Source organism: Typopeltis vanoorti, chromosome 21, assembly GCF_054136105.1.
Source record: "Typopeltis vanoorti isolate ZY-2024b chromosome 21, IOZ_Tvanoo_1.0, whole genome shotgun sequence".
In the NCBI taxonomy this organism is placed as follows: domain Eukaryota; kingdom Metazoa; phylum Arthropoda; class Arachnida; order Uropygi; family Thelyphonidae; genus Typopeltis; species Typopeltis vanoorti.
The window spans coordinates 4,606,932-4,619,189 of record NC_143569.1 but is presented as its reverse complement, the minus strand read 5'-3'; the positions used below and the strand labels follow the sequence as shown (position 1 = coordinate 4,619,189).

At 33.9% G+C, this 12,258-nt stretch overlaps 1 protein-coding gene across 7 annotated transcripts in view; it reads left to right on the top strand.

Annotated features, from left to right (window-relative positions):
• The window catches only part of LOC150094601 (cell adhesion molecule Dscam1-like), an 823,608-nt gene that overhangs the window by 753,230 nt on the left and 58,120 nt on the right, over positions 1 to 12,258 (top strand). For 5 of the 7 annotated variants that reach the window (XM_090411254.1, XM_090411255.1, XM_090411256.1 and 2 more), the window contains 3 exons: positions 2,563 to 2,748; positions 8,872 to 9,165; positions 10,012 to 10,182. In XM_090411254.1, coding sequence (XP_090267380.1) covers positions 2,563 to 2,748; positions 8,872 to 9,165; positions 10,012 to 10,182 — 651 coding nt within the window. The remainder of the gene's footprint in view (positions 1 to 2,562; positions 2,749 to 8,871; positions 9,166 to 10,011; positions 10,183 to 12,258) is intronic. The other 2 variants (XM_090411257.1, XM_090411258.1) reach the window with 2 other exon arrangements.

The following is a 12,258-nucleotide window of genomic DNA, read 5'->3' as shown; positions in this document are numbered from 1 at the left end:
TATTTTCATCTTTGAGTATTTCAAATATACCAACCAAATATAGCATTCCCTTCATTGTTGTTGTCTAATAAATCCTTAAACAGATTGTTCCCCCACTCTATGCAGAAGTATTCAAAGTTATCCTGCAAATAATTGCATTGGACCAATTAAGATGAGCGCTAATGCACTATGCTCTCTCAAAACTTTGATACATTGATAAAAATGCAATCATACGGTCATGGGCATCTGCGGGGGGGGAGGTAAATGGGGAACTTCCCCCGGGATCGATTAAAATATTCTACAAATTATAATCGTAAAATTGATTGAGATATGTAATCTTACACCAGTGACCCTAGGACGCTTTGTCTGTCTTAAAATTTTATTATGGGTTTGCCCTGTTTCGACCCACGGCAGGGTAGCCATAGAACATGTGTTTTATTGCAGCAATAAAACATGTTCCTGCTTATGGTTCATCTTTTTCTGATTTGTGAACAGCGATCAGTTACTTTGTCCTCTGTGTCTAGTGAATCACTAAGTGAAGTGTGAATTGTAAATTTATACTGAAACAAATTTAAACAGAAAACTATATTTTAAAAAGGTAAGTGTATGTTAGTTTTATGATTTTTTTGCTTTTAAACTGAAATAATTTAATTCAGGGATTAATTATTTAGTGGATTTTTAATAAAATATGCCGGTCAATTTTTGATATATGAAATTGTGCTAAAAACTATTAATTCTGAATATCTTTTTTTCTGAGAATTAAAGATCATTAAAATTGATGCAAAATGAATCAAAAACGTATTTATAGTTTACATCGACAAATCTTCTCTTCTACGCGTTATTTCCGCTTCCTACGCAGAATCCGCGTGTTACTTAGATGCGACCTCCCCTTAGTACTACTCCCAACAGACCGGTCGCCTGGTCTGCCGCTGGGGGAATATATTTTTGACTGTAGAGGTGTATGTTCACGGGGCCGGTTTGCCTGCTTGCAGGATGAAAAACGCCAGATAAACTTGCGGAAAAAAACCCTACTGACCGCGCCCAAGACCGGCTAACTTTGCTATGCCTGAGGAAGATCCTCAAATTCCTCACGTCTACAACGGGAATCGAACCTGGGACACTCCCTCCCCAAGCATATGGTTGCGAAGCGCAAAGCCACTAGGCTAACAGCGCGGTATAGTTTACATCGACAAATAATTACATCAAATAAAAAAAAGCTAGAAAACGTTTATTGATGTAATTATTTAATTAAATCCATAATTATAAAAATTTATTGATGTAATTATTTGTCTCCAAGCTTTGTCCCCCCCCCCCCCCCGAAAAATTTTCTGTGGACGCACGCCCATGCATACGGTCAAATTGACGTGAAATTTGGCTTGCGGGTTACGTAACCCACATGACAGCACACCCAACCGAAACGAGGCGCCACTGAAAAAATCCTTAACTCTCCTACACTACGAATGCACTATAGGTTTACAAAAATCTTTCGTCGGTGGGAGTAACATAGCAAAAAAAATCATACTCAATCTTAGTTTTAATAGTAAAGATGCGGTTCGAATCCCGTTGAGGATGCAAGGAACAGAAAGGGCTATCGAGATTTCCTTCCAGAATCTTAGGCATGTCACCCCATAAAACAAGCGAACAACCGGCCAGCGAACACGCAGTTAACTGAAAATTTGCCTGTTATTCTGATAACGTTATTTTCAATTATGTGTGAAAACTGTTCGTTTTTATCATAGTTATACCGTCTATTAACTGCATCAGTATTGAAGAGAACATGCAATGACAATGATATACTAGTATATTAAAGGAATACTTTATCCTTATTATTAATCACTCAAAAGAAAAGTTGTGGAAAATAGCATGATTACCACCTCTAGATTTTATTAATTATAAGAAAAGAAAACCTGTTGATGTTCTTGAAACGTGACTGACTGCAAATTATTACATAAGTAGGAATCATATTTACAAGTTTTGGATTCACAGGTACTCTTTAAATGGATCTAATAATCCGTGAATTAAACACATCGTCATGTTGAACTACTGAATTTATTTATTGAGCAATTTTGAAAGCTGCTTAAGTCTCAGTCTCTTTAGTGTGGTAGGTCGATAGAATTCTTATAATATCTGAAAGTATTACTCAAGCGATTATTGTATGTTCAGGGTAGTTTTAACAGATTCCCTTTCATTAATCAACAGAAGTGAGGTGTATCTCAGTGAGTATTTGTTAACACTATTTTGTTATACAAATAGTGTCATTTGTAGCACAGTTTTTTGCTTTTGATTAGCATCCTCCGTTAATAACGGTAACTGTTGAAAGATGGCGGGGGGGTGCAGCATATGGAAACCATAAGGAAACGCATTTGAAAATTCATTAAAAAAACCCTTTGATATATATTTTTTTAAACTCGGTCATGCATCTTTATCGGCTAATAAAACATAATCCCTTAAAAACCGGGAGTTCTTTAATGAGACAACATGTTTCAATAAATCATATTTATGAAATTCAGCCGTAATAGTATTTGAGTATTTAAAATTAGCTATCCAATGACGTTAACGATTCAGAAAATTACGACTTTGTAGGTTATGTCCTTTATCACAAGAAAGAAGGAGAGCACTGGCACGAGACACATCTACCTGGTGATAAGACGAATTACGTGATGCATGAACTCAGCTGCGGATCGTCGTACTATTTTTATCTTCTGGCATTCAATAACGTCGGCAGAGGAGATCCCAGTGAAGAAATAACAGCCCGCACTGATGGAAGTGGTAAGAAACTTACTAATGTCATATATTATTACAGAAATTTCAGAACTTCTTTTTTCATGCTAATTAACAATGTCTGAGCTAATTTCTGTTAATCTTAATACAGATAAAATTTCGGACACATGTATATTATTTAATGAAAATGCATGCTAATTCTAAAAATGTAACAATGTTGTTAGAAATTAGAACTTCTAAATTAGATTTCTGTATACGAATTTAAAACTGCGATGTGTGTAATTATTTTTCAAAATAAAGTATAATAAGAGAATTTATCAAGGCTTAATGCCAAAGTGTAAACTCAAGTAGTAGCTCGTGTCTTGTAGTTGGTAATTTATGAAGTTCACTTGAAATCTTTAGTACCTTGGTATCATGGAGAGAGAAAGGTTATTGATTTTCAACAGCTCTAGAGCAGTTTTTATACTTGAAATAGCACCAAACAATTCACTTATTCAGCGTCTATAATCAGGATAGAGGTCTTTGTATAGAAATTTAAAAAATCGTACACCGCTATAAACATCATATGCCCGTGGAACGAATCCACAGCCTGTTGGTCAAAAAGTAGGCACGCTCTCCATACTGCCAATCAGGGCTGGCTTGTGTAGTTTGTGTACTGCATTAGTTAAAACACAAATCCGACAGTTATTGGCACAAAATATACAGTATGAGGTGTTCGCATCTTGAATGCAATACTGCAGGTACAGCTTTCACTATATTTCTTAATTTGCAGTTTGGTCAGTTTTTTGCTACCAAAATGACTCTGATGAAACCAAAATTTAAAATGACACTGTGTAGATTTTAGTAATCTTAAATTGCAAACTAGTTCAACCAGTAGAGCAGGGAGTTGCTATAAGTGCAAGGTAGAATAATATGAATTTTAGGAATTTTAAACATTTTGAGAAATGTTCTTAATTACCACATAAAGAACACGTAGAAAGAAAGCATGAAAAAGTACATAAATAAAAGTAGTTTATTGCAAAGGGCTATCAGTAAATAATGATCAATTAATCGATCTCATTTAACTGCGTCGCTTTGTAATATCCATGATGATATCTATTGCTTACTCTAAGAGATAATAAGAATGGGCCTCAATTTATTGATCTAGGTTAGCATGCTATAAATTGCACACCATATGAAAAAAAAAAAAAGTGAGAGAGATGGATGGAGAGAAGACAGCTCCGTACACACACATCGGAAATCGAAGTTTCGTTATAAGAAGAGAAATATGTAAAAATGCTCTGTTAAGTAAAGAGTATATAAGTAATGCCGTTGCTGGTGTTAATCTATTAAGTCTGCGTTTCTATATCCTACGAATGACATATTTGTTCATGTACTGAAATATGTCATTTCAAAAATATACGAAATATCGCATTTTTTCCTAGCTTATAAAATATTAATAAAACAAACTAAAATAATATTAGCTACACTGCTTATTTTAAAGTGCATATTGCAAAGTTCAAGCCTGGATATAGTTCTACGTAATTCACTGGCGAAGCGAGCTTCTACAGCTTAGTCGGCCAACTGATATGTGTCTGTTTGATGCAAGGAACACTTATAATAACTTGGTTCCGGATAACAAATGACTGATATTCTACGATTAGTTGTTATTATTATTATTATTTTATAGACTTAAACCTCCAGAAACGCTACTACGAACACTTTAACATTATCCACAAATTAGGACATGAGGCAGGAGTTTCGAACTAGGTGGCGCATACCGACATGTTGAGATAATTAAAAATGTGACGATGTAGAAACAAGCTTTTAACGTGATTATGATATTCAGCTGTCCCGAAGAATCTGTAATAATCGAGTCTTTGCGGCAGGTGTACCAACCACAGAAGAGCCAAATATGTGCGAATTACCAAATAAAGAGTTTCTTATTGTGCTTAGAACACAGTATGTGTGTGTGTATACAAAGCAGTAAAAATTTTGCTTTGTCAGAAACAAAACATACAGCATCTAAGTAATATGAAATATATATTAAGCTAACTATAGCCAGCCGTTCATCACACACACACACACACACACACACACATATATATATATATTAATTACAGCAAAATATTGGATTAAGAACTAGTCCTATTATAGTGGTCGCACAGTACAAACTGGTGAAAACAAATTAACGTAATAATGAAAATCACAACGAAAAAAATTTAGAGAATTCCAAGGAGGAGTGTGAATGTTTAAATACATGCATGAAATTCACTTTTTCTCCCTTAATGTTTATATGCAGTCCGAAGTTATTTCCTTTATTTACAAATACTGTACAAATATGTACGTTTGTAAACGGAATGAATGTCAAATAATTGTTTTGTGATAACAAGGTTTTCCATTCATAATGCAATATCATATATCCCCATAGATCATAGATCCCCAATAAAATAATCGTACAAAATATCACTAACCAGTTTCATAGAAAATTATTTGAAATTTTAATATTTGATAGCAAGTAGCTGTTCAGCGAGTATCATATAGTAATCTTTATAAGATATTTTTTTTTTCGTCGCCAGGATCATTCTACCCAATCCCATTCCTAGCATGGCGCATCGGAAAATGTATCAGGCTATGTCTATATTACGCGAAGTGAGAAAAATGTTCCACCAGGTACCGAAACGATAACCATAGATGAAGAGAAAGAGCGAGAGATCCCCAAATGGCTTGTGCCTACTATTAAGGATTGTCGGTCAGAGCCAGCCCAGTATCCAGATCGATACCAATCCGTTATATGTTTAGTATAAACTATGCTTCACCACGTGCGCGCTTTCTCTGCTTTATAAAAATAAAGCATCATCAATTTGGGTCAAAAAATAGTAAATCTTGAAGCGACAAAATGGTTAAAAACAACATGTTTTTGTAGAATTAATAAAAATGTTAAAGAAGTTATGAAAAAAAAAACGGCTCCATCGACTGCAGTCAGGAAAGTGTTATCTTATTTATTTATTTTTACTTCAAACTGAACTGTATTTGTGTGGGTAGCTGGGTGCGTGGGTGGGTGAGTGAAAGAGAGAGAGAGAGAGAAAGAGGATTATAATAACTGCTTATTTCAAAAGCTAGACTGAAATATTTGAAAGATTTTCTTCAAAGGAGGAGGATGAGTGATATGCAGTTGAAAATAAAACCAGAATAGGCCAGTAATTAACAGCTTCAAGATCTCTTATTTAATGAAATAGGTGAAATGGATGTATATATTTGTGTTTATCTTTTTGTGTTTAACAAAGTCTTTAAATGCTCTGACAAAGGAAGACTGGAGTAGAAGAGAACTGAAACTACTTCACTGGGCTCAATGTTAAACTATGGAATATATGTGAAAGTTCGTGAGGAAAATAAAACGAAGGACACTAGATAGAGAGATAGAGTGAATGCATATTTTTAAACATGATGTACCAAATTAGCAATCGTTTTTATTTTAAAGTTTCTTTTAACCTTTTCAAATTAATTGCACATCACAACTTAATCTTAAAAAGTTATTCTCTACGTACTCTGCATGCGGAGAACAGAGACCAGATTACATCATCCATAGGCCATCAACCGAAACTGAGTTATTTATCTTCAAAAATTGTGACATTCCCTTTGAATTTAAACAAGTGAAGTTTATCGCCAACGAATTCAACACTCAATAGCTGTTGTTTATTTTTGTTACTTTTTCAAGAAATGGAAAGGAGAAAAATCCTACAAAATTAAAACTGTTTTCATCTAACGAGTAAAAAGTAAGATTTAATGCTTAGCTCAAACTTTTATATGAACTTACTGCGCGGAAGAAGCAAAAAATATACCTCTTCAGCTAAACTGGCACAAATTTTAATAATTAAAGTATTTTTAAGACATTTTATTCACAAAAATATTGAGCACATCTGTTAATGAGCTATATTGCAATTAATAAAGCGAAAGATTATTACTATATGATATAGACGTGTCTTCGTGAAATAGCCGTAGTGATTACTTGCTGTTTTGCTCTATAACAAAAATTATATCTCGATCATAAAATGATCGAGCTAAGCATTTAAGTGATCTAAGGTTTAAGGCTAAGTGATTGCTAATCATTTTTCATTCATGTAACCGATTGCTAGTGATTACCCTCTTCATAAATGTGTTTTCGATTATTAATTACATGAAGAGCCAAAGTCTCCACCCTTACCATGAGTCGCCTCAGTGTTGCACTCCCTAAAGGGTCAGTTGTAACACTATCCAGGTATTTGCTTGCGCTTGGACTCGCCGAACTTTATATATTTACTATATTCGGCTCGAAACTCTTTGAGTTTCTTATTCGGCTATGAAACAATATGGGATGTAATAATAATAATAAAAATAATATCCCTTAACTTAAATAAGTTCATGTCGCCGAATTGAAGCCTTTGGCTCTTCATATAATTAATAATTTATTAGGAACACCTTCTTGGCAATTCTCATAGTAGGGTATATGTAAGTTCTGTTTGCTACAAACTTGGGATTTCTAGGTCTACCTACTCACCGATGAGCCTCAATAACGGTTGAAACTGGTGCGGGGCGGATCTGGCTTTGAGAGGCTCCACTTGGAGGTAGGTTTTTGCCTGTCTCTGAGTGGGGCCACCGCTGAGATTATGGCTCTGCTTGGTGGTGGGGTGAGCCTGCCACTGGGTAGAGCCAATGCTGAGATGTTTTTCTCGCTGACGGGGTGAGCCTGTCATCGAGTGGAACAACGCTGAGTTGGGCGATCTTTCGGGATCGTCTTATTTTTAGAGCCCGCTTCATCTATACATAAGGTTGAAACCGGTCTGGGTAGTGACCTTCTCTCACTCATAATGTAGAACAGTAATACAGCTCCTAGGAGCTGGGTTTCACATTATGGGGAAATATGAAGAATAGTGATCGGAGCTTGCTCCTCCCTTACCAGGAGTTGCCTCAGTGTTGCACTCCCTAAAGGGTCAGTTTGTAACACTATCCAGGTATTTGCTTACACTTGGACTCGCCGAACTTTATATATTTACTATATTCGGCTCGAAACTCTTTGAGTTTCTTATTCGGCAATGAAATAATATGGGATGTAATATCCCTTAACTTAAATAAATGTGTTTTCGATTTCTCTGAAGCAAGATAGTTTATTACAAGGATAACATGCAGCACCGAATAGGAATTCAATTCTTTCAGAATATTGCACGCAGAGTAAGTAACAGCAATAATATACTTTTTGTACGGAGAAGTAAGATCCTGTATAACTGGTAAAGAAAGACGACAAAGTTTGTAAACCTGGATAACATAATGATTATTAGAAGTCAAAGATCTTTCAGAGTTGGAATCAATTGTAAAGCGTACAGTACCCTTTATTTTATTTCACAGAAGAGAATAATAGAATGCACAGCTTATATATGCTAAGAGTTCTATGTTGATAAGAGTTAAATAGGTAATTTACAAATTTCCTACATGCGTCCTCATTATTGTGGTAATTTCGGATTTAGGGTACGATTTACGGTAGGCGAAACGAATCACAGACAATTATTGTAAGCGTTCAAAACTTCTACAAATATAAATCCTTGACCATCTTTTCAAATGTCTGCTGATTTGTTAACAGATAAAATAAGAGGCTGATATCCAAGAGTACAGTAATTCCGATGAAGTATGTATAATTGCTGCAAATATAACTTAAAATCTGAAAAGATTTAATTATAAAAATGCTAAATGTATTCTATTCATAAAAAAATATTTATTTTCGTTAATTAAATATTTCCCGACACTGATTTGAATTGTAATTGTTAAATGCGATTTCCGTAACATATTCTGAGTTTTCTCCAATATCCGATGAGTGTACAAAGAGAAATAAAACATTCAACTCCGAATAACAATAGTTGAAGACATACAAGACAGTATTATAACCTTCAATTTCAACTTTCAGAATATCTCAAAGCAAGGCGGAAAACTTATCGATATGCATCAGAATCCAATTTAGTACAATGTTTCATTTATCTTTAATTATATTAAAAAAAAATTATTATCCTGTAATGTCATGATAAACTTTGCACCAAATGTTAAATTTTCTATGCGCATATGTATTTTCTATTATTTAATATCATTTTTTACAATTTACAAGTTATATCCAGCTAAATGTAATAAAACAACTGAACAATTACTTGCAAACTATTTATTTGACAGCTCCGATAGCTCCGGAAAAGAAAACTCTATTTTCTTACAATTCCACTTTTGTTGTGGTTCACCTGAATACATGGTACAACGGAGGCTGTCCTATCTCATTCTTTGTCGTCCAATACAAACTTAGGAGTCAGCAGGAGTGGACACTCGTGTCGAACAATGTCATACCAGAACAGCAGGACGTCATAATTTCCGATCTAATTCCCGGAAGGTGGTACTCTCTGTTAATGACAGCACATAATGAAGCTGGCTCAACTGACGTCGAGTACGTGTTCGCCACTCTAAATATAGACGGAGGTATGTGAAATCATGATTTTAAGACGATTAACTTGAGGAATTCCAATTTGGTTTCCACTTAATGAACTTTCTCTAAAACTTTTTGATTGTTTTGAAACAACTTTATCAAAATCATTTCGAGACTTTGGTAAAGATGCATTCTTTAATTTGATATTTCTTAAATGCATGTCTTTACTGACTTATTGTGGTGTTATTTTCTTTTACTATTCTTAACTTTCCTCACTGATTTCACAAATGTTATGTTTGCTTCATGCCGAGCCTGATAAAGGAAGTACTCATTCCATTTACTTCACAGGTGGTATAAAAATGAAATCAAAATAATTTGAATTAATAACTTAATAATTGTTTTGCGTAACCAAAAGCTACAAAATTAGCGTGTAAAAGTTAATAACAAAATAAAGTCACAGCTGATAGTAACGATGATTTTTTAAAACTTTACCCTTTTAACTAACAAACAACTGTAGTTAATTATCTACGCGTATTCTTAGACACTTAACGTAATATTTCTCGATCATAAACTTTCTACTTATATATTTTTTAATGGACATTTCTCCACTTTTCTTTTTTCTTTTTTTATTTTATTTTAGATATCTTTGTTTAGATTTATTTTGGTAAATATCTTTTTTAAAGCCACTGATTTTTAAATCTAATCTGATTGTTAATGAAGTTGAAACCCTGCTATATTCTCTGTCAGCTAATTTCAAACTTACAAACTGTGACTAAACATTTATAATTAAAAAATCAGGTCACAGTGCCTTACGAAACACGACAAAAAATTTGCATACAACTTTATGCTATGCTTGTCTCATCGGGCTGTTTTCAAAGTCAGTTTTTGTTTCTTTCAAGAACCGCCACCTCATCCATCAGAAATCACAGATATGAACGGCTCCATTTTTCAGCATTTGACAGTAACGGTCCCTGCAGCCAGTTCTGGGGTTGTTCTAGTTTTTGTAGTTTTGGCAGTGTGCCTGATCATGAGAAGACGACCGTCGCATCCAAGGCAGCGAACGTCTGAAGGTACGGGTAGACTAAATTATAAAATCCTGATATCTATATATATATATATATATATTTTTTTTTTTTTTTTCAGTAATGTTTTAGAAACTGTGTTAGTGTAGAAATAATGCAAATATTTATTGTCCATGAAGTTTGAGTAAAAATAAATTTTATATTAATTTAAAAATAAATGAAATCATAAACACACCCACATACTTTGTGTCTCCCACTACGAAACGTCAAAATCTTTGGGATTCTAAGGAATGTTTTTGTATATTTTATATTTTATTTATTTTTATATCCTATTCTAGAGACCAACCTTGGAATTTGTTCAACTCACTTCAGACCTCCATTAAGTTGGGGAAGTGGTCTCGCACCTGACGACAAATTGCATCGACTATTTAAAGAAATCACAAACATATCCATCCTCATGGCGGGATTTTAACCAGCCCCCTCTTGGGTAGACGAGCATATACGAATATGTATATATATATATATATATATATATATATATTTATTTAAAAAAAAGGTAGAACATGACCACTCTCACTTAAACCGTTTAATGGTATATTCACTGATGAGAAAACAGGCGGCAATCATTCTCCCAAGTTCAGGTAGCATCACAAATGCAAGAAAAAAAATATTTGTAGGCAAGTTGTGTCCCCCCGTGTTGGCAAAGAATGCACGAGTTTTCTGAGGAGAGCGAAAGTGTTTTCGTTAACCCGCAAGCAGACATTCATCGATTCCTGTAGAAGTGGTCGAGGCGATTGTGTGTGTGCACCACGACGAAGCGGAACGCAATGATCTCAGTGTCTGCAGCAAGCCTGTTACTTGGGTAGCGGGGGGAGGGGGAACGAGTGCACATCCACCTGTCTGGTACAATGAAAAGTTTATAAAACAACTTGTTCAACAATATTCAATACAAGAACTACAATATAAAAATTATAATACACCAGCATATAAAATTTGCTGACTGCAATAATCGCCAATGGATATCTGAAACTTATACGATCTTGATTATAAGTTAAATTCCAATGTCGACAAACAGGTGATGACATTGCTAACAGGAAATCTGCTAACTGTTCTTCAACAAAAAAGCAAAATAGCAGCCTTGCTGGCTTTTTTGTGATATCACGGGACGGAAGGCCATTAAAATTCAAATAGGAACTCTTATCTCTTCGCAGTTATATATATTTCACTGCATCGCTAATTGTGATCGTGAACAGATTTTTAACAGACCATAGATTGCTAAATTATTGGAATACATGCTTATATATTCAATTTCCCGATAAGAGCAGGAGGACTCAATACTGATCATCGTGTCTTTGCTAATCATATTACTACTAATATGATTAGCAAATATATTTATAATCTAACACAGATTTTATAATATATGTTATATATATTAAAATGTATTATCTAACATCCGGCATCATAGTTTTATCGTGGTAAGTAAGTATGGTTAGTATCTGGTAATTATTTTGCTTTCAGTTTATTCGATCAGTTAAATGAATTTTTGACAACTTGCTTATTGAAACACATTAAGTCTGTTGACTTCAGAACGCCTTCAGTTTCTATAATTCGGTGATTTATGAAAACATTGTAGACCTTCGACATTCTCCCCCAACTTGTCAGAATAATCTCATAAAGCTGTTTTTATACAATGTAAAAAATAAATTCTAGTGAAAAAATATACTATCTAAAGACGCTAAGCTGTCCAGTTCTTATATAAAAGTGAGCTATTTTTTACTCCATAAATAAACTTTTTATTCAACATTACACTTTTTATGTTAATTCAAAATATGAAAAATTGTTCAGCTTCGGTGTATTAATATCGTTGACGGGCTTTTGACGAGAAAAGAAACTGGTTATACCCTATAGGAATTTAGATATCTTTTTTTTTTTTTCGACAAAATTACATAATATTACAGTTTTACCATATAACATATTACAGTTTTACCCTATGGCCAAAATAAATAGTACTAAAATATTTATAATACTATTTCGCTTTAATATTAAAGACTAAATGCATTGAAATGACACAAAAATTCAATTTTTACTCAGATATTTTGATTCAAAATAATTTTCTATTTTAGA